This window comes from Haemaphysalis longicornis, unplaced genomic scaffold, assembly GCF_048455015.1.
Source record: "Haemaphysalis longicornis isolate Haplotype H1 unplaced genomic scaffold, Haemaphysalis longicornis Haplotype H1 scaffold_9, whole genome shotgun sequence".
NCBI classification, from domain to species: Eukaryota; Metazoa; Arthropoda; class Arachnida; order Ixodida; family Ixodidae; genus Haemaphysalis; species Haemaphysalis longicornis.
Window position 1 is genome coordinate 49,354,252 of NW_027526460.1, and position 25,801 is coordinate 49,380,052.

The 25,801-nt window shown below is 47.8% G+C and overlaps 1 protein-coding gene and 1 long non-coding RNA gene across 2 annotated transcripts; one reads left to right on the plus strand and one right to left on the minus strand.

Annotated features, from left to right (window-relative positions):
- Positions 1–132: 132 nt before the first annotated feature.
- LOC144153175 (uncharacterized) lies at positions 133–20,410 on the minus strand. Its single transcript, XR_013319315.1, has 3 exons — positions 20,297–20,410; positions 5,579–5,736; positions 133–252 (listed from the first exon to the last, which is right to left on the minus strand). It is a non-coding gene; the product is annotated as an uncharacterized LOC144153175 (long non-coding RNA).
- Positions 13,048–25,096, plus strand: LOC144152879 (coagulation factor IX-like). The gene is made up of 8 exons (XM_077684403.1): positions 13,048–13,278; positions 15,293–15,339; positions 15,395–15,610; positions 16,216–16,362; positions 17,764–17,879; positions 18,316–18,543; positions 20,357–20,593; positions 22,981–25,096. Exons 1-8 carry the CDS (start codon positions 13,232–13,234, stop codon positions 23,203–23,205), a joined length of 1,263 nt encoding a protein of 420 aa, XP_077540529.1. The 5' UTR covers positions 13,048–13,231; the 3' UTR covers positions 23,206–25,096.
- The last annotated feature ends 705 nt before the right edge of the window (positions 25,097–25,801 follow it).

Here is a 25,801-nt window from a genome sequence, read left to right on the forward strand (position 1 = left end):
ACATTATATTTCTGTTGCCTCGATCCGCCGCAGAGCACATGCGCCAACAAAAGTATGTTGGCTCTAACTCGATGTAGAAATGCGTGTCTGCCTCTGTGTCCGCGCACTAGTGATGTTCAGTGAACGTGAAGGCTACGCACCTACGTTGCTGATGTTGTGCACGTCCGGGATGTAGACGAACCAGGCCTGCTCCTGGAGCAAATTTCTTACGCCGGGATGAACCACGAAGACCACGTTGAAGCCGTTCATGAGCTGCGATAAATAAGATGATGACGTTGTCAGATGCGGGGTTCCATGTCGGCCTACTTGTGGGTAACGTGAGCAACCGCGAGAAAACTCTTCTACAACTGCGTGTATGCGCACAAACACGTCAGCGATAAGGCGGTGTCAGGGACGTCGCAGCTGCACTTGCAGCTTGAACTTCAAGCCACGACAAAAAGCCGGATACATTGAAGGATGACATTTCTTCCTCCTCCTCCCCTTTTAAACACGAAAATGTTTTATGCCGGGATTCAGGACGATTTCACTTACGTGGTATCCGTCACGGAAGTGACGCCTGCACAATGAAGCAAGAGGCCTGTAAAGGGTGCACCCCTGCACTCATGGTCTTCTTGCGGGGAAGCAGCCTAATAGACTAAAGAGTACGTTTTACTTCAGGTTATTCGTTTTCGGGTTTTATATTTTAACACGAAAGTGTTTTATGCCGCCATACACCGAGATTTCACTGACGTCATATCCGTCATGCAAATGATACCTTTGCCGAAGCGACTCACCAGCAGGATGTCGCTCGCCAAGCACACCCCCAAAACAGCCGCCGACCCGCAAATCATGCTCAGCTGCAGATTTCGCTGCACATTTCACTTTCGCGTTTTACCGATTCCTGTGACCGAGGAATCAACCACAGTTAAGCTTGAGTTCCAGCCGTGCCGGGCGTCGCTCAAAAATCAGCGAAGCAAAGTGGAGAGGAGGAAGATGCTTGGCCAAGGAGTGTGAGTGAAAGTGGCAAGGAGCCGACAAGCAGGTGTGGGGAGTGGAGTGTGCGTCGCGGCGCAGATGTTGGGGTGGGGAGACGCGCGTCAGGGATTGGCTGTGCCTAGTGATGACGTAAGCTCTGACGTGCAGCTGTTCTCATAGTTGAGAAATGGCGGAAGAAAGCTCCGCTGTTTCCTGAGTCTAGGCATCTCAATTGCGAAACTGCCGAATTTTTGCCCGTTCTGATGTTATTTCACGCCTGCGCGTAATTGTCACGATAAGGCGAAGAATGTCCACAATGTAGAAAGTTGGCTGTGCACCAAAAGATATCCACACAGATAGCGTGCACAGGACTTCATTTGGAGGGGTAGGTGTGAAACAAGGTGAAGGGTGACAGGAGAACATGAGATAAGTAAAATTTAAAGCAAAAACGTTTATTAAAGTGAACAAAAAAAAACCGGAGGACTCTTGCTAATGCATCAGACCCCCCTACGTTTAACAAGAAGCTATGGTAAACGGTGCATGCGGGTGAGGAAATAGCAGGGAGAAAATAGTGGGTTGCGATATAAAATGCAGAAGAGTGCCCCGACTGCTTTTGCTAATTTTGGTAGACATTTGCTGCGAAACAAAAACAAAAAAGTACAAAAACAATCGGAAGCTTATGTTGAGCATCACCAAATCATTTCATTTTTAATTTTTATTTGATTCTTTGTTGCGATGTTTTTTTTATGGATATCACAAAGTGGCTAATTGTACTGCTGAAAGCATACACCAAAACCGCATAAGCTTGGTGAATATCTTACGATAGAACAAAAAAAATGCTCATACAAAGTAGTTATTTGATGATGAGTTAGCAGGTCCGGTCATGCAATCCCCCCCCCGTGGAGTACTTCAGTGGCGCCACGTTAACGCGCAGTACGTGCCGCGCTACGTTTCCTTTCCTTCCCACAATTTATCCATTCTCAGGGCACAGTGGAGGAAACAGGAAAGAAATGGAACTGCGTGATCATGGAACTCGGCGGTGTATGCCCTCATTCACACAGCCGTTTTTCACCCCGTCACTTCACCGTCACGTCACCGTGTACCGTCATGGGCGACGGTTTTTCGGGCGATTTCTCGCCGAAAACGGTGCGACGGTGACGTGAAGCCCAGCTCTACGTCTCTATTCCGTCAACGCGACAGGACCACGTCTCGTGCTAAACCAGTCAATCAGGAAACAAAATTTTACGGCTAAATTTAGCGAAATGTGAGCACACGCAAAAATCTAGCCCATTTTCTTTCCTTTTCAGATTAAGCACGCTCAATTCTAGGCTAAACTTATCACTAGGCAGACGACCCTGTACTCTGACGGAGAGCTCAAGTACGAACGCTACTCCGTTTACGTCACTGTCGCGATTTTTTGACGTGACGGTGCCGTGACGGAGAAGCTGACGGCTGTGTGAATGAGGGCAATCACTGCTTCTCGCTAGTTATTTTTGCGCTTGATGAGTAAATGATGGATGGGTTTTAAATTCCGACTACTCGAAGTTCCTTCGATAAATGTGTTTATTTAGTGAATTTTCATTTTAAGCATTCGGTCAATTATCTCGTCAGGCCAGAAGTTTCACGTTCGCGCAACTCACATTACAGGTTACGTGAGACAGACGTCGGCAAGCTTGTTCAAGAATACCGGCAAGCAGAACGACAGTTTAAACTCGTGCGAAACAACGTAAGCAGTTTTAAAATGCCCAGTTAACTTTAAACGTAATTAATTATGCTGCGCCACTCGCCCGCGTTGTTGACTGAAAGTTCGACCACGTTGATCAGTCGTATCAGAGAACAGACATCTCCTCTTCAGTTGCAGGGCGAGTTTCATCATGGCGCCGATGTTGGAGCTTTACCTGACCCTTTGCGAGCCCGCTCTATGCTGACATATTGTGCAGACGAGGGAGAACTGTGTTGGCTTCTTACCTTCACGACTGACTTTACGACTTGAGGGGGAAAGCATCTGTGAAACCGCAACTGCATTTTTTTCCTATTTGCCGATATCGGGCAACGAAACGGGTGTGCATTGTTTGTTTATCAAGGTTCCGCAGTTATAAGTGCCCACACAACACTGTTTGAAAATCTCTTCACGACCCCTTTAATGGTCGTTACAAAGCTAAACTCAAAAGAATTTGCCGGATGGACTGAGTAGTTTCAAACAATGTGCAGGTAAAAAATAAAGCTATGTTTTCCGGATAACCCCATAGTGTGTGCTTGTGTGTCCACCTGTTCCAGGCGGAGGCCTTCAAAACTTGTATAGTCGCCCCAACTTACAATGCAAAGGATTGCAAAGACCACGGACTGCCTGAGACTGACTTTAAACATGCCAGGTCACCGCTGGAAAAGAAGGAAATGCAGCCATTGCAATATAGGCACGTACAGCGTGACGTAATGGAGGGTCTTAGTTTAGCGTTTTGCCGTGTTATCGTATCGTTTCCGTGGTCGGGACCCAACGTTCCGGTAGGGGGGCTTAGTTCCGGTGCCATGCCCGCGCATTCGTTCCGGTGGAGGGTGTGGCCTTCCTCGCCGTGCCCACGCGCGCATGCGCAGTCGGGTCCCGGTACAACGGAAACGGTACGGTAACAGGCTGAGCTAAAACGCTCAAATGTCTGAAAACGCCTGTCTTATTTATCACAGAATATATAAGTCATAGTACAGCAGAAAACACGGCCAGGTACGGCGCCCGATACACGATCGGTGCACCTGCGCGAACGCACAGCCAGTTTCGCCGCCTCTGCACATGCGCAGAGAACCCTACAGAGACCGGTTCTCCGCTCTTCTATAGTTTATTTACTGTGACAGAGCAGACGCCTGCTCATGCGTACGTTTAGGCCGGCCCGCTTAGTTACAGGGGAATGCTACACTTGCCACACCGTGCGCCTTTCATGACCGCTCTGCGTCGGCTGGCACAGCAAACGCTCAAGGTCGCGTGACGTCATGGGTCATGTGAACTGTGTTACCAATCAGGCGCTTTTGCGTCTCTCCTCCACACGTGCTGCTTCAGGCGTAAGAGAATGATGGTCGCTTCTGAATCCTGCATCAGCGGACACGCCTGTCTTCGCTGTAAGTTGGCTTTGCTACGAAGCGTTTTTGTGTGGGGCCGCGTATTCGCCACTGACGACCCCATAACATCACATATGTGGTGTTATAGGAAGGCACTATTTATCTCATGGTCTTTCCTACTTATTGTCACGTTAACCTTAATCCTGAACCGTTCAGGGCTGCTTCATTGCAACCGGAAAGGGAAATGCGTATGAAATACCAGCTTAACGAACAACTACGGTATATAGGAAGCGAAGTTGCCGACCTTGTGTGCCATACTCCATATTTTAAAGGGCTGAGAATATACGCACAATGATGCCTACTCGTGCCTGAATCTCCTACGCACGACTTGGTAAGTTTCTGAAATTTAAACTGTTCTATGCAAGCTTTGTCAACCTGAAAAATAAAATAATTGGTAGAAATACAATAAACTGAGTGACTGGCTTGAAAAATTTTGTTACCCAAGTGTAGAACAGTGTAGGAGTGTAGGACAGTTGCAAGTTGGGCGAGTTGGTACGTGTTCAGTGGTTAATCTTTCTGTCTGTCCCGTCCTTCGCGCTGTGATTAAGTATGTAGAACAGTGCTTTATGTACCTTGTGCCGAATGCGTACCAACGTAAAATGTTACTGACGGCATGCAGATTCTATGATGCATGCTGTAAAGAATGACACAGATTTATAGCATACACGCGTGTTTGCTGAAAGTCAAAAATGGCTGCGGCCTATAGCTCAGCCAACCTTGGATACGTAAAGTAAAAGCTTGGCTTAGTCTGGTTGAGTCTCGGTTTCGCTTGGTTAACATTTGATTTAGCTGTATTGCCGACCACGTCTCAAAGCCGTTCGTTTCCGTGCAACGCTCACAGAAGGAGGACCTAGAGCCACTAAACAAGCTAGGAGGACCGGCGGACGCGGCGTTCATTCACGGCGAACCCGCCGTTCCTTCTCACCGGGCGCGAGACGAGTCACGTAGCCCGAGACGACCCAGCGGCGCATGCGTGGGAGGCTGCGGGGGTATTCGGCTGCCGATCAGCTGATCGGCCACTACCCAGAGCTATCCAGTGGGGGAAAAAAGCTAAATAGCTTAACCGAGAGCCTATGTACACAAGTTTGAGGCAGTACCTCGACACCATGTAATGAATCGCTTTTTTTCTTCGTAATCTATGCCCACGAAGATGCGCAATCGTGCATATAGCCATTTGCTTTTGAAGGGCAATCCGAATATAGATGAACAGTTGATACGGTTGGGAGGTTTCTACACTTCACAAACTCATTACTGGATCTTTAGAGTGGGCTCTTCTATACGGCAGACTTTCTATAAGTGCTTTATGAGACAATAATTCATGAGAAAGTAGCAATAAATATGACACAGCAGCGCATCTGTACCCGACGACGTCGATTATAATTCCACGTAGTATGGAAGAATTTTCCATTTAAAAATAGCTGTGCTCGCTCAAGGAGAAACCGGTATACAGCGCAGTTCGTGGTGGACGGCGTCTACGCATTGCATGCATTTTTCACAATAAATTTTTTAAAAAGCATACCTGAATGTTGCAGTGCGAAAAACGCACAGCATCAAGGAACGTCGTCTTCTTCTTCTTCTTCTTCTTCTTCTTCTGCGCGCTCTTCTTCTTTTCAGTTTGGTTGGTTGACTGGTGGCCTCGTAAAATGGCACACATCCCTTGGAGGAACCGTCAAGAAGCTGTGATTAGAAAATTTTTACACGTTTTACTCCACTCACCCACTCACTCATTCACTCACCAAATTAAAAGTGAGGGACCTCTCTGTCATTATCTTGTTAAGTTTGTGGAGACTTAGTCAAGTCTCAACACTGAAACTTAGCCAAGTCGGAGTTCGCAGAGCAAAACACCCGCATAAGGAAATGATAAAACGCAAATAAATGCGAGTGTCAACCAATGAACACGACAAAAAAAAAGATTGGCTGACGATTACGATACTCCCTAATGCGAAATTTGAGCGCAGCGCGAACTGCAGTCTTCTCGGTGACGGCGTATAGCTGCTGCTTCGGTGGCGCGCAACTCTGGATTCGGGCGTCGGCGGCGCTGAGCCTCTGCTCGGGCTAAGGCCCTTGTAGGGACCTTAGCTCGGGCAGCACTTCTTTCGTCTCAGGAAGTGATCGCGTCATCGGCTAACGCACGACGGTGCTCACTCCTCTGGCGTTATCTCGTTGCGCGTCACCACCGCGGCGCACGTCTCGCGCGGAACCCTCGGCACACCGCTCTCCTCCTCAAACTTTGGCTGAACTCTCGTCCTGCGCTTTCCTCTTCGCTTTATCTTCGGTGTCCTACTCATACAAGCACTAGCAAACACACTACAGACACCGGCATGGTTCCGGCTACACCGCCTAAGGCATGGGGCCACGAGCTCCTCTAGTGCCGCCACTGCAACGCCATACACTCAACTAACCCAACAGTGTCGTATACTGGGATTGATGCTACGGAACGATGGGAAAGCAGACGCAGCGATCGCTAAGGTCCGAACAACGACCGAGCAAGTGCTGGGTATGCTCCGGCGAGTAGCAAACCGCAACCGTGGCATCAAGGAAGACGACGCCATCCGTCTAGTACGGGCCTTCGTCATCTCGCGGATTACGTATTCAGCACCGTACCTGCAGATGACGAGGACACAGCGAGAGACACTAAACGTACTAATACGAAATGCAATGAAACAGGCTCTGGGACTCCCCATATACTCATCAACAAAGCGCTTGTATCAGATGGGGGTCCACAACACCGTCGACGAACTTGTGGAGGCCCACCTTTCTAGTCAGAGAGTACGGCTTAGTCAGACCGAGCACGGAAGACAGGTACTCCAGAAGTTGGGATGGACAGTCGAACCCACACTAACGACAAGTAAACTACCAGAAAAATGGCGGGAAGCGCTCACATCGAAGCCTCTCCCAAGAAACATGGCACCGGGAATAGACGATGACAGACGAAAAGCCAGGACAACAGCTCTAGCGCGAAGATTGGGGGGAAACTCCCGCGTCCTCTACGCAGACCCTTCCCTCCAGAAGGGCAGCGACCGGTCGGCAGCGGTTGTGACAACGAGAGACCGACTGGTCGTCTCGGCTTCGACGAGGACCAGGGAATCCATGACTGCGGAAGAAGTGGCCATAGCCTTGGCGCTCGTTCAACCCGGCGTCGAGGTTGTGGTGACGGATAGCAAGAAAGCATATAGCAGCTACCGAAGGGGCTCCATCTCCTCCTCGGCACTAGCGATCGTAAACAAGAAAGAGCCACCGGGACAAGCCGTCGAGCTCGTGTGGACCCCGGCTCACTCCTCACTAGTTGGCAACACCATCGCTGACTACCATGCCCGAGAGATGACACGCCGGGCACACGAGGAGTCAAGCGGAGGGGAGGACGACCCGATCCCGGTCACGAGCTACACAGACATAACACAGATGTACAGAGAGGATCGGTGTACACTACCAGAGCCTCACCGTTCACTAACACGAAAAGAGCAAACAATACTACGAATAATACAGGCAGGGTCATTAGTACATCCAACAATGCTACATAAGATGTTTCCAAATCGGTATGATGACACATGCCCATTTTGCAAACAAGAAAGAGGCACTCTGCGTCACGTCATTGCAGAGTGCACGTCCCTCAAGAGCCCCATCCCACAGATTCTACCCCCATCACCACCCACCTCCCTCACCTCACCCAACCCTTCACCCAAAGAGCGATGGGAGATCTTGCGGTCCAGCCCTGCCGTGCCGACCCACATAGCCCTCGTGGCTCGGGGCGTGGAGGTGCTGGAAGCATACGGGCCCCGAGAATAGGGGACCGCCCCATTGGCCACCTTGATGGTGACCCCTTTATGGGCTCAAATAAAGTTCAACCAACCAACCAACCAACCATGCACAAACACCTCAGCACTCACAACACATCACAGGAAGGTTGGCTACCGCCTGCAGTCATCAAGATCAATGGGACCTGGTCACCTTTATTCGGAGTGCTACCGGCAGCTGCCTGGACGGAGGCGGCTGACAGATTCCACCCTCACCACCGCGATAGTAGGAAAAAATAAAGTTATCTCTCTCTCTCTCTCTCTCTGTCTGTCCTCGTTCTCTCTTTTACAATGAGGCTAACGGCGAGGGACACCGCGAAACCACAGGAGCGGGCTCTTAAGAGCCTCGCTCTAAAGAAAATGATGACAGTTGGAAAATTACAGAGAAAAAGTGAACCAAAATAATGACGTTGATTATGGGCCTGTCGAGGGGAGGCTGCGAAGAAAAGGACTAGTAAAGTGAATTATACGTAAAAACGACTGGGCGTCTAAGCTTTTCCTACGATGTGAGAATGCTCGAGCATCACTGGTCACTGAGTTATGTTGCCTAGTTATGTATGAGTTTTGTGCTCCTGATTGTAGTGTTGCTGAGTGTGCGATGTCACGAAACACGCAATAACTCAATTTTTCTTTTGAGCAGGCTTTACTGCAACCCCGATGTGGGAAAGCCAGCTTTGCATAAAGCGCACTTTGGGGAATGGGGGGAGGGGAGGTAAAGCAGTCATATCCAAATATGAAGGTCCTATAAATCAATATTTCTTTAGGCAGACCGTTGCCGACAGGTCCCGGCCACGTTTTCTGTCGAAAACATCCGGCTTTGCTGTTTGGTTCCGTCGATCTGCGGACGCCTCGCTTTCACCAACTGACCCAAGTAACCACTGAGTGATGTTCATTTATTTAAAGAACTGTGGTTGATTCCTCTGTCATAGGAATCAGTAAAACACGAAAGCGAAATTTGCAGCGACATCTGCAGCTGAGCATGATTTGCGGGTTGGTGGCTCTCTTGTGCGTGTGCTTGGCGAGCGACGTCCTGCTGACGGGTCGCTTTCGGCAAAGGTGTACTAGCGTCATTTCCGTGACGGATATGACGTCAGTGAAATCTTGGGGTATCGCGGCATAAAACACTTCCGTGTTAAAATATAAAAGCCGAAAACAAACAACCCGAAGTATAACGTACTCTTTAGGACTAAAGGTTGCTTCCCCGCAAGAAGACCCTGTGTGAAGGGGTGCACCCTCTACAGGCCGCTTCCTTCGTTGTACTGGCGTCATTTCCGTGACGGATATGACGCCAGCGAAATCTTGGTGTACCCGGGAATAAAACACTTTCGAGTTAAAAATGTTGCATAAGCACGGCAGCCGGTTCCCGTGATTGTTTTACCGCTACAGCTGTCCGCAGCCCCTGGCAGTCTCCCAGACCTTTCTCGATGCCTCGTGGGGAGAAACCCCTTGTGAAGCATCCGTTGCGGTGACGTCTGGAAGCACGTTACGTGGCCCGCACAAATCGTTCGTAATAGAGTTCCTTGATAAGCTCGTGGGAGGTATATACAGGAAGTATGTTTTGTTGTGTTCCGTTGCGATGTCTTCTTGGAAGACGTTGTCAACCTTGACAGACTCTTTTCTGACTATTGAGAAACAACAAAGCGGATTTTTCAGCGTATTTAATTAGATGAGGTCGCAGATTTAATTATTTTCCCGCATTTGTCTGCAGCAAATAACAAAGCGACATACAGCTGCTCGAGTCAGTGTCGACGGGCATATCGACCAACATTTTTATTATAATTAGCCACAAATAATTAGCCACGAAAACAGCATTATAGGGCAGGTTATCCTGGTGAGCGACAAATCAGGTTGTACGCGTTGTTGTCGTAACATGAATGTGAATAAAGTTACGCAGCCGCACCTTCATTTTGCTACAGTGTTTTTAAATAGAGTTTCCGCGTTGAGTGTGCTTGCAATTCCCTGTGCTCATTGCTAGATTGGCTGTGTGCAGTGGATGTCCTGAGTTCGCATTCGAAGTTACGCGGTATAAAACCAGTGTTGTACGGAACGGCGTTACAAGGAACGACGTTCCTGGAACTAGTTCCTTTTTGGAGGAACGGAGGAACGCCACCGTTCCATTAAGGGTCGGTGGAACTGTAACGGTAACTCGTTACGTTTTTGAAGGAACGGCAGGAACGGCGTTCCTGCCGTTACATCGAAAGGATTTGGCTGTTTTTGGTGTCAAGGCTCGAGTGCAAAAATCCACAAGTCGCTACTGCATTTCTTTTCCCGCCCTTCAGCCGTAAGTGCTTCCTCGAAGGTCAAAGGCAGAAGAACAACCACGCAGCAGGCCGCAGCTTGTGCTTGCTTTCATGCTGGTTGAACTTACGCTGCGTTCGACGGGTCAATAGCGTAGCCGCGAGAATGTTTTTCACCTTTCATCGTTTGCCTGGGGAGGCCAGGACCGCGTCTGGCCGATAGAATTGGTCCCTGGCGTGGAATGATTGTCTAATACGGGATCCGGAGATTTCGGTGTCGGACATTTACGCGCAGGACGTTTCCGTGCGGGCATTTCTGTGCACGGACATTTTGGTGCACGACGTCTTGGTCCAGACATTTCGTGTCACGGGATGTCCCAGGCATTCTTTGAACATTTTAGCTTTAATACTGTAATTTCGTGACTTGATATGATTTTACATTCGAGACTTGTGCTTGCGCCACCGTGTGTGGAAACGAATGCTAAACACTGGCGGAGCATTGCCACGTAAAACTCAATATCTGTAGTAGATGGTAAAAATCAATGTTGTTAATTTGCATCCATTCAACCTTTTTTTTTAACATTCATGTGAACAATCCTACTACTTAGTGTGTTACCAAAGCGCCTTGCTTCCACTTCAGCCAACGGTGCAAGACGCTGCTGCTTTTACTCCATCCTGCCCCACCCCCACCCCTCCCCCCCCAACAAAACATCCGCTAAAAAAAATAGAAAAACGAGGTAGATTAAGCGAGTGTGCATTCCGTTTTAATTATTTACTCAATCAATCTCGTATTTGTTGCATTCGGTGTCGGTTCTATTTAAAACTAACCAACCAACGATCGCACTTACGGTGGCGTTACCTAGGGGAGGGGAAGGCTGAGCCCCGCCGGCTACCAGCCCGCTTGGTTGAGAGAGAGGGGTGTCACTTGTGGTTCACCATTACGTCAACTGGACTTCGAAAACTTGAAGATGACTGTTGCCGCTATCGTTCACTAGCCTATTCAATTTTTTTGCTCCTTATCATGGGAGAAAGCAATGTATGCCTGGGGTGGCCATGATATGCGCGACTTCAAGAATTAATTCCTAATGGGGAGACTGAAGGCGCAGAAAGAGCGATTCTTGGAGGGGGGGCACCATCGGTATGACCGGGACGTGCGGAAGGGCGTAGCCAGCAAACGATAGTGGCCATTGTGTTCTCAGCGGCTTTTTGGGTGGTTTTTGTGTCACATTAGAGAGGTTTCGCGAGCTCCTGGTGAATGTAAAGGTTTTTCCTGTATCACTGCGGTGATGCTTCGGAAACCGCTAACTCCGCCACGCCTTTAGAATTTTCAGGGAAAACCGAAAATAATATGACTCAAAAAGAAATCTGGTCGAGATTCGAACGTGTAGGCGCGGAGGGGTGGGGGGGGGGAGGGGGGCGCTAGGACAAAGAATTAAAATGTGGTGAATGTAGGCATGCAAACATAACCGAAGGTTGGTTTTCCCGAACAGGATGGGTGCAATTTGTATGCACAACCCGTACGCGCTTAATCAACATTTAGGACATTAGAAGCTGCGGCTGTTTTCAAAAAGGCCCATTCTTCCTCCACGACAATATCCTAGACCAGTGTTCGCAAATTCATTTTAGCAAGGCAGCCAAGCCGACGTAATACCCTTCATAAGGTTTTCTGCACTCTGGGGGGCTAGCTAATGTTTGTTACGTTTTGGATATTGAGTGTGTGCATGTAATTTATGTAATTTGAGGTTGTGTAATTTAAAAAGAAAATACAAAAAATGCGTCGGACTATAGTAAATACCGGTTAATTGTCTTAGCTAAAAACGGAATATACATTAACAACCTGTCGTAAATAATAAAAAAAAACTTCTGCTAAAGAATTCAATGGGCTGCAAAACAGGTGCCCCCAGGAATAGGGATTAAATAAAAATATGTAAATCTAAAATTAAAAAAAAAAATCAAAAAATAAATTCACTGCCCCAGATTGTTGTCCATAACCCACGTTATGGCGGCTATAGCGGCTGTCGCAAACATGCAAGCACCGGATAATTTGGTCGCTGAAAAGTTTGCGCACCGAAATGTCCGTACACCGAAATGTCCATGCACCGAAACGCCCGTACACCGATATTTCCGTACACCGAAATTTCCGCACCGAACCATCCTGCATCGAAATGTCCTAGAGCCGCCAGAAGTTCGTCCGGTGCTCCCTGAAAAAATTCGCCTAGGAGATTTTTTTTTTTATTATTTTTATCTCCAGATAATCTGCTGCCAGCGGTGTTAATATTCGTATAATATACGTAGTTTGATGTAAGTTTTAAATTTCTCAATTAATTTCGCCCCATGATTATCCGATCTATATTTAAATTTAAAAACCTAACTGTAACGTTAATGTAACGACACGTTCCAATTTTCGAAGTGGAACTGGAACGCGTTCCTTTCGCAGTAAAGGAACTTGTAACGGGAACTCGTTTCAAAATTAGGAAGTAACGAGGAACGAGTTTTCGTTCCTATTTTAGAGGAACGTGTACAACACTGTATAAAACTTCCTATAGTCACTGCGCTCGATAGATTGGAGGAAATAAATGCTATTTCCCTTGTTCATTCGTCATGTACGACTCCTAGATTTTTTTAATGCAGGAAAATAACACCTAACCTGTAATTACTCCTTCTATGAGGAACAGCGCACGGACCTCGGTAGACTTCGGCACGCGTCGTTAGCCCATTATCCTTCAACGTTCAGGCGGCATTTTTTATTCCTTTACGCGATATATTCTTATTGCGCATCGTTTCCCAACCCGCTAATCCTTCAGCGACGATTCGCGAGAGTCACGAAGGCCAGTGGCGACCATAGGCTGGCGTCGTCTGTCGACCGATTACCCGAGCAGACGATTTCGTGTTGTCGTCTGAAGCACATGTAGTTTCTGCGTCGGGGCTATCCATAGGCGCATACGGCCACCGAGGTTGGCGAAACCAGTTACGAACCCTCGCCCACGAGAAGGCGCAAGGTGAGCATAAGTGCCAGCACAAAAAGAAAAAAAAGGAAACAGTAGTGGACGGCGCGCTTCGTCTGGCAGGAGAAAATTTGCTCTTCTCCGGGAGCTTGTTTCTTGGCGCGCGGGACGCACCGGCGGCAGGCGGTCAACAACTATGATCCGTCTTCGCGCACCGTTTTGTCTTCTCGTGTGCTTCGCCAGGTAAGCGAGTCTTGAACTCCGTTCTATGCGGATGAGGATTGGTGAAAAGTAAACAAAAAAAAAACGTGAAATAGGGGCATGTTTTAGAGAGTCTGCTTCAAAGCATGGAGAAGAACGCGCAAGTTTGCCAAAGCGATAATAACTGGGGATATGTGGGCCACTATTTTTATGACATCTGCGTGTTATTTCTCTATGCTTTGCCACTCTTTTTAGTAACCTTTGAGGCTCCAAGCTGTGTTTCACACACGACCGAATTAAAGATGTGCGCGGGCTCTCCCATCCGGCCGGGGTTTTAGGAGAGCTGCCGTTGTTGCCCGCAACTGTTAACATTCAGTTCCTTCCAGTCCGTATACGCGACAGTCACCGTCTTGGCGGAAGCTAGCACACACCATGCATTCCAGACGATGTTTTCGCAATTCTGTGCCAAGCCACGGCCACCCGAACCCGCTTCTGCCAAGTGGTCGTTGGTTTAGCAAGGCTTGCGCGTGCAGCGACAACGTTGCGCGATGTCAAGCCGGCGGCCGTGCTCTTCGGGCCTCTCAAATTCCCGTTACGATGTTCTGCGGTATATGACTACGAGCTTACGAAATTACAAATCAAGTTAGCTTCTGGTAGGTGGATCACTTGCCTATTTTAAGAGCGATATGAGGTTCGTTGCGTGCTATTACCGATCGTTTTATGCGCGTAAGGATGTATGCTTAAATAACTAATAAAATACACGACGAAGTATTCGTAGCCTTATAATTGCACTAGTCAATTTTTTTCTGTACTCTACACCTTCCTCCGTCTGCTCACGTAAATGGAACTTGACAAATTTCTGAATATGGCAAAGAATGATTGACAAGGTGTGCCGAAGTCCTATCTGGATCAGAATTCTACAGTGACAGCTGTGAATGCGACAGATTCCAGCTTAAAAGTGCATCCACAATGCTCGCGCGAGCGTCCCGAATAATTAACATTGTCCCTGCTAAACGGATAGCCAACGTTCCAGGGGGTCCGAGTGCCGGTTAGAACTGCGACGGTTCTCTGGGATCCTCAGTGGTCAACGTAAGCTCGACGAACAAATTCACGACGGGTTATTCGGCAACGCAACAGCACCCGAAAGAATTCCCGACCGGCGGTAAAACGACACAAGGTAACGCGGTGGCTACGCAGTTGTTTTTTTCCAAAGTGTCAGAAGATGAAAATTAGCTTCCAAGGTCGGCATGGCAGCTTGCTGCATCGGGATTTAACTGCCGCTACTGATCGCTGCAATTTGGTACACATTGTGGACTCGAGAAATGGACTGTATAACGCAGTAGACCGGGCTAGGTGGTACAAGTTCATCTCCACAGCGCAGAAAGAACAGTACAAAGACGGGAGGAAAACGCAGGAGAAGCGTTGAAACCGCCAAAACCCGTCTGTGACGCTTGATGTGTCATACTTTCGCCGCATGCAAAAGTGCTACTAATAGAGGCCCCGGGGCCTGAATTCACGCCTTTTACGGGACTCCTCATGCTGCCCCTAAAAATATCTTTTCAGCAGCGCAGTTGTGCAAAATAGTAAAGCCAACTTTAAAGGGACTCCGTGGATAGCGTTTTATAGGGATGCATTAGTTCTAATTGAGGTGTGTAATAAAAGGCCATTGGGTCTAGTTTCACGCTTTGATATACCACTCCTTATATTGCCGCTGAAGAAATATCTTGACAGCAATGTATTTCTCTATAGTAGTGAAGCCGATTCTAAGCCGATCCATTGTTTAGCCTTTAGCGCATCGAATGGATACTTGGGTTTCTTTAATGGTATGAATAAAAGGCCCTAAGGTCTTCCTACTTTCGTATCAGGCTGGCTCTACGGCGCCTGGAAAAATGTCTTCCCGGCAAGGCATGTGGGAGTACTAGTAATGATGCTGACTTTAAAGGGAGTCTGGGTACAGCAGAGTGGCGTATTGCTCTGCTCGACAATTGCTCGACACTTGCTCGACAATTCCAACGGCCGCGTTAATTACGTGCCTATATTTATGTCCCACTCGCAGGTGCTTGTACGTAGCAGTAGCCGAGGTGAAAGAGGTCAGAAACACTGGTAGGTACACCTCCGCAGCCCGCGAGCTGGAAAAGTGAAATCTCCGCGTGCGCAGGCACCTGCAAACTGGAGTTTTTCGGCCCGACCGCGACGTGGAAAAGTCCCGCCTATCCAAAGGCGTCCTCCCCGCCCCTGCAATGCGAGGTAATCCTGGAGGCACTCGACAAAAGTCACCTGCTCAAACTCGACCTGGCAGACGTGTACCTGAACGAGGGCCGTGAAGACTGTGGCGTCTCCAAACTGGAAGCAGCTGACGGCGCCAATACCACTGGTTGGTTACGATTTAACATTCGCGAAAGGCATGCAGTCCCACTTCGATGGGAACCAATGACCAAAAAGGAATGCCACCTTCCTTCCTTCCTTCCTTCCTTCCTTCCTTCCTTCCTTCCTTCCTTCCTTCCTTCCTCCTCTCTTCGTTCGTTCTTTCTTTCTTTCTTTCTTTCTTTCTTTCTTTCTTTCTTTCTTTCTTTCGCTCAGTCCGCCGCGTAGATGAGTGGCTGCTTGAACTGAAGCAGCCCGTCCTTGTTGATGTACAATGCAAGACAAGATGCTCCACTCACCATTGTTCCTCCAACGGTAGCGAATGAAATGAATGAATGAATGAATGAATGAATGAATGAATGAATGAATGAATGAATGAATGAATGGAAACAATGCATGAAGGAAGGAACAGAGGAAATAGCCATTTCTTTTTTTCTTTCTTTCTATCTCTCTGTTGAATTGGCATTGGTTTCCCTTGCCAGCATGGAGCAGTGCACATTGACAGCTAGAATACAAGGCGTGGCTCCTCCCACAGTTCTTTCATTAATATGAAATATGGAGCGTTGCACGGACATCAGCTGATTGTCTTCTTCTGTTCCTCGCTATCGTTTGCAGGGCCGCCTAACTTGGGGTCGTTCTGCGGAGCGGAGTCAGAGAAGCAGTACGTGACGTCCAAGACGCATCGCCTCCGCCTCCGCTTGCACTTGGCCGACGACGTCGAAGACGGGCACGTTTTCGTCAGGATCAATAGTGTCGACGACGGTATGGCAAGAAATGGAGCCGTTTATCTCTGATCAAATTGTTATGATACTACTCCGATATCTACTAGCAGACCGAACAAGTCGCTTATACCCACTCCACCTGGGTGCAAGTGCGTTCCTAACAGACTCGATTTTCCCTTTCGTATTATTACTATTGGACGACGATCGCAGCCTCTAATAACTCAGGACCCGGCATATCGCTAACATGTTCGCTCTAAATACCTGCTGCAGCCGGGTGCAACCTTGTTCTAAACAAAATTCATTTCTCCTATTTTGCGCGTCTGACGACGGTCGAAAAAGATCACGGTCGAGATAACCCTAACGGCCTCGGTGTAAGAAATAAGCATGCGTGAAGCTAAACACGCTTCTCCGACATCACGCAACGTAGAGAACTGCTACATGCCCTTTTTCTTCTGACCTCTCACTGCACGGTAACGGGCTGAATTGTGTCTCATGCTTTCGAGCCGTATTGCGCGCTGTTTTTGAGGAGTGAGTATTGATATCGGCACAAATCAGTTGTTCTCTTTGAAAGCGCCCCACATGGACGGCTGGGTGTCCCAACTAAGGAACTTTCTCATGACGGATTTCTGCGTGCTTTGTTAGTCACACCTGGCTTGATACAGCACAGCCCCACACAGTGTGCACCGCAGTTTTGTGTTGCCGGGTGAGGCGTCACCTGTTCAACTTCCGGCCATGGAGGCTGTCCTTTAGTTGGTGCAAATATAGGGCCAATGCTTTCCTCAGAGTAGACATTGGAAGCAATATATATATATATATATATATATATATATATATATATATATATATATATATATATATATATGACGATAACCACGGGACAGACGGAGCATACGGAGGGCTAAGACTCCCTATTTGCAAAAATAGCGCTGTGCTGAAGCTGAAGCGGCGCTGAAATCAGCTGGCACAGTATATATATATATATATATATATATATATATATATATATATATATATATATATATATATATATATATATATATATATATATATATATATATATATATATATATACTGTGCCAGCTGATTTCAGCGGCGCTTCAGCTTCAGCACAGCGCTATTTTTGCAAATAGGGAGTCTTAGCCCTCCGTATGCTCCCTCTGTCCCGTGGTTATCGTGTTGACCGGGACCCGGCTGCGCCTGCGCGCGAAGGCTCGGCGAGGAGGGAGCACCCCACGGTAACGAATACGTGGCATGGCGAGGGCCGGCCGCGGAACTAATCCCTTTTACTGAAACGAATGCACAAGTGCCCAGACGGGTCCCGGTCAACTCGGTAACCACGGAACAATTAAAACTCTCTAATTTCGGGTGTCCACCTTGTGGGCTTTCACTGGTTTGTGTTATTGCGTAATTATATAACGGGGCCGTTGTCCCGCTGTTTCAGTCTACGGGCGTCCCGTGCTCAGCAGGCCCCTGGACAGCGAAGGTGACGGCGAAGAAGACGACGGTGGAAAGGTGGTCGGTGGCAAGGAGGCCAAGAAGGGCTCCCATCCGTGGCAGGTGACGAAGCGCGTACACTCCCGTTCTTTCGCGCTCGCACCCTCTCGCTGAAAATGTGAATTCGAATACGGTCATGCTTTATCTACGACGCGGCGGTGTGACACACATTGCTTCCCACAATACATTTGCCGCTCACTTTCTTTTGAGAAGTAGTGGTATGAGTATATATATATATGTCTTGGGCCGACCTTCTTTCGGTTAAGTAAACTTTTCTATCTTTCTTCCTTCGCCTCCTCTTGCCCCTCCATCCTTCCGTTTTTGTGCATTCGTTTAACTACGGCGGATGGACAAGTATACGCCTAACCCTTTATAGTTGCAGTTTTGCAAGGTTGTTCCCCCAAGAATGTAAATCTAACAGCCAAGGCATATGCTCATTCTCATTCACTGCTGCGGCCGTAGCCCCCCCGTCTAACGGCTTTGAAACGGGGCTCTACAGGTGCTGTTCAGGCTGCCAGACTCTCCGGGGCACTGCGGCGGCGCCCTTCTCAGCGAGCGCTGGGTGCTGACCGCTGCGCACTGCTTCGAGCTGCTGGGGAAGGCCGTGCAGCCTTTGCAAGTGCAGGCGCTGCTAGGGAAGCACAACCAGTTCGTGTCCGAGCCGTACCAGCTGGTGGCACGCATCGTCACCGTCATCGTCCACCCGGACTACGACCGGGATTCACAGGTGTATAAGTATACGCCGCCCTTTGCGACAGCAGTGCAATCTGACCTCTGTGACTGGAGCGAGAAGCGTTCAATCAGAGCATACTTCTACTTCGAGCAACCTTTACTTACCAGGAACATGACCGCCCACAAAGAAACGCGAAACATGGCTTACAACCAGAGTCACTCAGTTATGAACATTGAAGGACTCTGGCACAACGTTCAAGGAGAGAATGTGGCTCATTGTGCATTCGAGAGCACACTAACGAGTTCGACATTCTGGCTCAAATCGAGGAAACGAAACTAACTTGGGCAGGGCGTGCAATGCGAAAGTACAACAGGCGGGTGACACAAATAATGGTGTGGTTATTGAGGGCCGCGGGAAAAGGGGCAGGTGAGCGGACATGGAGCGATGAGATAGGAATGTCCTGCCGCAAGGGGCGTATTCGGCCAGCGCAGGATGTGTGCATAGGTGTCACCGGGAGATTGCTTCTTCCTGCATAGTAGACATTCAACGGCTGATGATGAAGGCGTTGATGAAAATTAGCAGTGGTTTAGCTTGGCTATGCCAGGATATACGTAGCGTGAGCTAGGGTTCAGCTGGTTATTCTTAGCTTTTCTGGTTGTCTAGGAGTAGCTTGATTATCATGCTTACTGCTGCTTCAATGACACACTCACGGTATATATACGCATTATGTGACACATGTATATTTATCAAGCGGCTCGGCGCAGCGTCACCAATCGCCCCAGAGCTAAGCTGCTTCCACAGGCACACGCCGGTGTTGCTGCGACGCACGAGCCATCGGTTGCACTCCCGGCCACCCCTCGCATGACTAGTGGACCGGGCCGCCACGTGCGGAACGGAGGTCGGCGAAGACGCTGGGCGCGTGGGGGGTGTGAGAGACGCCGGGCAGTCAGCAACGTTCTGTGTGCCATGTGACGTCACTGCTCTTCACGCATGCGCAGCACGGCTCTCCAGGAGCCACGCGAAACTGCGCAACCTCGGCCAGTGTAGCTCACGCTGTAAAATTTGGTATATAGTCTCGATTTCATTTCCAAACCTAAATTAGACCCCAGACAGGGTGCTTTTTTATCGGAGAATGGGACGTATGCGTGACTGCTGGGAATAAAGTTTTGCTTCCTTACGTACGCACACTACGTAAATCACGAAGTTCTTTCCACAAAAACTTCATTTTCCTCAATATCTGCTCCCTGGGTGGCGCAGTGGCTACGGGCAAGAAACATTGCAGACTGTATATGAATTTCGCTGCTCTGCAAGCATGACATGTGTCCCGTTTCTACAATCCATGACTTGGATGAGGATTTTATTACCGACATCACATTGTATGCTCTGAACGCGTCCCGCTTCTAAATCAGAAATCAACTCGTAGTTTTTCTATCTGTGATTCAAGCCTCATGGAATATCATCTTGCAACGCTAGCCTAGGTCAGCAATTAGTTTACCAAACGATAACGTCGTGATGTAAATGGACTCATTTTGCTTCTATTTTTACGTATTGAAATACATTCCCTGGAATTGGGAAACGCTGATGCAACGGTCAAAAACAAACGACTTTCTCACACCTGGATGAGGGAGAGAGAAAGAGGAGTTTATTTAAAACAGTTGATGCGTCGTGGTTCGAAATCACAGTTCTCTCGCTCTCTCTTACACACACACACACACGCTTCGTTAAAGAGTTTTCTTTCTGTATTTTTCTCTCTAGGGCACTTTTTAAAAGTGGTATTAGGCCCGCACTGTTTCATTGTTCAGCTTACCTGTTTTCTCTTCTTGTTTTCCCCTTTTGTGCACGTGCGTGCGTGTGCGTGCGGCCACAGGACTCCGACGTCGCCCTGGTGAAGCTGGACTCGGACGTGGAATTCAGCGACTACGTGCGACCTGTGGCTCTGGGAGACCCGGAGTTCGTGCAGACGGAGTTCTTCTCCAAACCCGACGTGCACGGCGTCGTGTCCGGCTGGGGCAAGACCGAGACGGCTGGTCACTCCAAGGTGCTGCAGGAGATACGGGTGCCCATCAAGAAGTCCGTCGTGTGCAAGGCGTCCACCGAGATCGAGGTAAGTCTCGGCCGCCGTTGACAGTAAAGTTGGCACAGGCGGAAAGTTCATTTTCCCGGTGAGGAGGAGGAGAAGAGGAGGCGGGGGGGCGCCCTCTCTCTCTCTCTCTCTCTCTCTCTCTATATATATATATATATATATATATATATATATATATATATATATATATATATATATATATATATATATATATATATATATATATATATATATATATATATAGCCGCATTCATTCAGTTTATGAGGCTTAACGCGCCGCATTCTACACCCGGGCGTGATGTGCGCTGTAGTGGAGGCCTCCGGATTAATTTTGACCCCATGTGGATCATTGAGATGCGCCGAAATATCAACGTTATATAATTAATCCGGAGGCCTCCACTACGGCGCACCCTCTCTCTCTCTCTCTCTCTCTCTCTCTCTCTATATATATATATATATATATATATATATATATATATATATACAAGAGAAGAAAAACTTCGATCAAGGTAAAAGCACGATTGTGGCCTACGTTTCAGCAAAGAGAACTTGCTTTCCTCAGGGCTCTGAGGAAAGCAAGTTCTCTTTGCTGAAACGTAGGCCACAATCGTGCTTTTACCTTGATCGAAGTTTTTCTTCTCTTGTGTTCTCTACCATCTTCAAAGTTCTACTACTCCCTGGATTTTATATATATATATATATATATATATATATATATATATAGCCGCATTCATTCAGATTATGAGGCTTGACCCCATGACCCCATGAGGATCATTGACATGCGCCGAAATATCAACGTTATATAATTAATCCGGAGGCCTCCACTACGGCGCACCTCAAGCCCGGGTGTAGAATGCGGCGCGTTAAACCTCATAATCTGAATGAATGCGGCTTGGCCTCATTTTCAGTACTGAATATCTGTTATGACCACAGTTTATGTTTATGACCACTGCATGCAAGTGACGATGTCTCTATCCCTAAGAAATGTAAATTAGAATAGCCTTTTCTATGAGTCGTCAGGATTGCGTACGGGAAAGAGTATCGATAATAAAGCACAGAACACTCACTTGCATTTGGCAAGCCGCTGATAAAAAGAACTCTCCCAAAGGGGTCACTGAAGACCGCAGCCTTTGTTCAGGCTTAAAAAAGCACGTAAAGCAATTTAAAGCGAGGTGAACATACAGCGACATATTCATTCCTTGAGCATAGGATATCCCTAACATTGTACAGTGATTGTTAGGAAGCTTTTTCCTTCTCTTTCAGAAATATAATTTACTCCTGTGGGTAGATAATTTCCCGTGGGTATATAATTTATTCCCGTGGGTATATAGAAATATAATTTAATCCCCGCAATATAGATGGCGTTCGCCGTCAAACGTTAAGAGAATGAATTAAAGATGCGGATAACGGAACCCCCTCTGGTGCTTCTAAGGGCATTGTCCTCCTATGTTAGGGATTTGATGACGTAGAGGCAACTCAAAAGAAACCTAAACTGGTATGGAACTTGGAGAAAAGGGGGGACAGCGTCGACGGGGGGAGAGGCGGAGCTCTGCTCCCCTGGGAAACACCGGAGGGGGCTTGAGCCCCCTCCCCCACCCCCGTAGTCGGCGCCTACGAAAGTTGGCAAAGCACTTGCGAACGAGCAGACGCTGGGCACATTTGCTCATTCCAGTTTCATTTCGGTCATTTCAGCGCTGCTGTTTGGAAATAACAGGGAGTTATACTTGCGAACGCTGATACACAGTCCACAAATTACGTCCAGCCACTATGCGACGGGATCACATACACCTGCGTTCTAGGATGTATGTACTAAAGCACCTTCATCACGTGAGCAGTATGGACGAGAGCAGTGTGGAGGGGCTTTGGTATGTACAAGCTTTATTGTAGTGCCCTGTCGTCATAAACGGAGAATATGAGCTAAATGGAGAATGTAAGAATTGTGGGCTGGTATGTTGGCACCGCAGTCAATTTGGAAATTGTGAATCGGCCGTGAGCTCATTCTCACGCCAGTGGTCATTTTCATTGGTCAATCCCTTTAAATGAGTGTGTGTGAATTGTGGGTGGGTATGTTGACATCACAGCCAAATAGAAATTGTTGAATCGGCCGTCTACTTCCGACGGCTTCTGTCATAGTCACTGGCCTCTCCTTCTGAGTGGGTATGTTGTCATACCCACTCCAATGGGAATTTTCACGACTGGTTTTGGCCAGACTTTAGGATGCTGCTTTTTTCGCCAACTGAGCAAAGTATTGCGCGAGTGACGCTCGCCTAGTAAGAGATTGACAGCTAAATGGACCATGTGTAGCCTACAGAGAAACGAAATATTTGCTTTTTTTTCAGAGAAAGGCGCTTATATTGCCTTTTTATCATCAATAAACGCCCGCACGCATCTTCGGTTCGTACTCGCAGGTCACAGACAACATGTTCTGCGCCGGCTATTCCAAGGGCCAGAGCCACAAGGACACCTGCGAGGGCGACAGCGGTAGCCCCTTCGTCGCCGAGAGCAGCGGGAAATTCTACGTGGTCGGCATTGTCAGCTTCGGCGAGCAGAGCTGCTTGTCCAAGGGAAAATACGGGTTCTACGCCAAGGTTCACAAGTTCACCCCCTGGATTAAAAAGACCGCCGATCTGTGAAAAAACTGAATGACGCAGCGTTCTTTGGCTGCTCCCAGCCTACTAATGCAAAGGGTCCCTGGAAGATAATGGAAGTCACGAAAAAATGACACAAACGCAGGAAACTGCACTTTCTTTTCCGCTTTCACAGTATAGAGGGCAGCGCAATGAACGGGACGAAGGGAAGACGAGACAAACACCAGCGCTTACTAACAACCAAATGATTTATTGCATCGGGGCGCCAGATTTATACATGCTGGTCGACCACCGAAAACCACAAGGGAGAAAGAAGGGGTAGGGGAGAAGGGGCAAGGGAAAGCCGCACCAAATTGATTCCTAAAAAACGCACAGCAATGGTTACAGGGGACACGTGTCAGGTTTTGAGATAGTAAATCTCTTTCGCGATGAGCGAGACGCTCGGTGTACTGATACTACAATCTTATCTTGCTGCACAATGCAAAAAGCCTTGTAAATCTCGCGTGTCTTCTGCTCCCGATAGAGACCCAATATACTGCATTTTTCAAACAAAGCAGTGCAGCCACAACTCTTGCAGTGCGCAGCAAGGTGCCCGCCAACAGACCCGTTGACCGCACTGGCGTGTTCCATATATTAGTATGAAACTCTATGGCGCGTTCACCCAAACGGTCGTGAATGCGACGGCCCGCCTGGCCTATGTAGCTCTTTTTGCAATTCAGTGGGATGCTATACACAACTTGAGATTTGCACTCAACCTAAGGCCGAGCATGTTTGTTTTCGCAGGTCTTGGCTGGACTGTGCTTGTGATTAACTCATCTGCACAGGCGTGAAAGTTTTTTTCGGAGCGGTGAAAACAACGCGAACGCCAGCTCTTCCAACTATCTTCTTGAGATTGTGCGAAACGTTTTTTTTCGCAACACACACACACACACTCACACACGCACGCACGCACGCACGCATAAAAGATCCATTAAGGGGAGCTCAAAGGGGGCTCGGCGAAGCCTTTATCGCTCTGTGACCTATTCACTTCACCTTTCCGCCAAACCTCGCTGCCAACGCAAAAAATGTGACTTCGCTACATGTCACCCACGTTAATTTGTTTCTCCGCATTGCACTTCTTTTGCCATCGGCGTTTTGCACAACACACAAGCTATGCAAAAAAGCCAAACACATAAGAGGCAGCATTATAAGTGTTTGAGCGACGACTGTTAGCTGCAAGAGGAAATATTTGGACAATGTGGCATGCATGAGCATAAATGTCAACGCAAAAGGGGGACCGGCAGACTCACATTGACCTTATTGAAAACAATGCTAACCGCACTCTTGGTTATTTACGCCGTAACTTCTCCCTTGCCCCGATGCAACTGAAACTTCTTCTCTATAAAACATTAGTGCGACCTAAGCTCGAATATTCATCATCTGTATGGTATCCACGCGTAAACATTCATATCAGTAGCCTCGAAGCAATTCATAATCGCGCCGCTCGCTTCATTTTGTCCGACTATTCCCGTACAGCAAGTGTAACTCATATGAAGTCAACTTTAAATCTACCTAGCCTATCACTTCGCCGCAAAATCTCGCGCCTGTGCCTCTTCCACAAGTTGTACCATACCATGCACTCACTGAGTAACTCCCTTTTTTTGCCGCCATCCTACATTTCATCCCGCAGCGATCACCGCTTCAAAGTTGGAATTCCAAGCAGCCGTACAAATATTCATTTTAATTCATTCGTGCCCACAACAAGCTCGGACTGAAATCGCCTTCCCGCTTCCATCGCATCAATAACCGACGCTGCCAACTTCAAGAGTACCATAAACGCATACCCTTTTTAAACATGCTCCATTTGTTTGTACAAACTGTTATTTGTTTTTCCACCACTCCTCTTTGTAACGCCTTGGGCATTGGGAGTAAATAAATGAAATGAAATGAAATTCAATACGGGCGACTTAGCTGAATGTACTAATTGCTTGATATTACGACATGGGTCAATATAGTTGACCACGGGGTCCTCCATCAATTTTGCAAGGCCAAAAGGGTTAATGGTTGACTACTACGGCTTTAATGGGTTGTGGGATGCTTGTGCATGCAAGTGGCAGATATCTCGGAAGCTCGAATACAATAAATTCCTCCTCAGTAGACAGACCCACTCTAAACATTCTGTATCAGATTCTCTAAAAATTGCGTTCTGTATCACATTGCAACCTTACATAAGCAAGATCGTAAAACGAACCAGTTGTTGAGCGGCCAAGTTGCATCTGTCTACACTTAAATTATTCACTTCATATGAAAATACAAAATCACCGACGAAGTGGGTGTCGACATTTTCGTCGCGACGGCCGCAGGTGTGTTGTAGGGCTCACCAGGAAAACGTAAAGGAATGCAACAGTGGCGTACGTCCCATCACGAGGAGGGAACGGAAAACGTTTAGGATCCTCCAGACCACAATTTGTTTATGACGTGACGTGAAGTACACTATTTAATTACGCCTTCAGTCCACTTTCGACTTTACTGAAGCGATACTGCAGTTTACCTGTGTATAGAAAGTAAACATTCAAGGATAGAAACAGTGCGACATTTATTCATTAGCCGTTAGAGAGTAACTCGATTCACAAAATACTTTGCGGCACTGCATTTAATAATT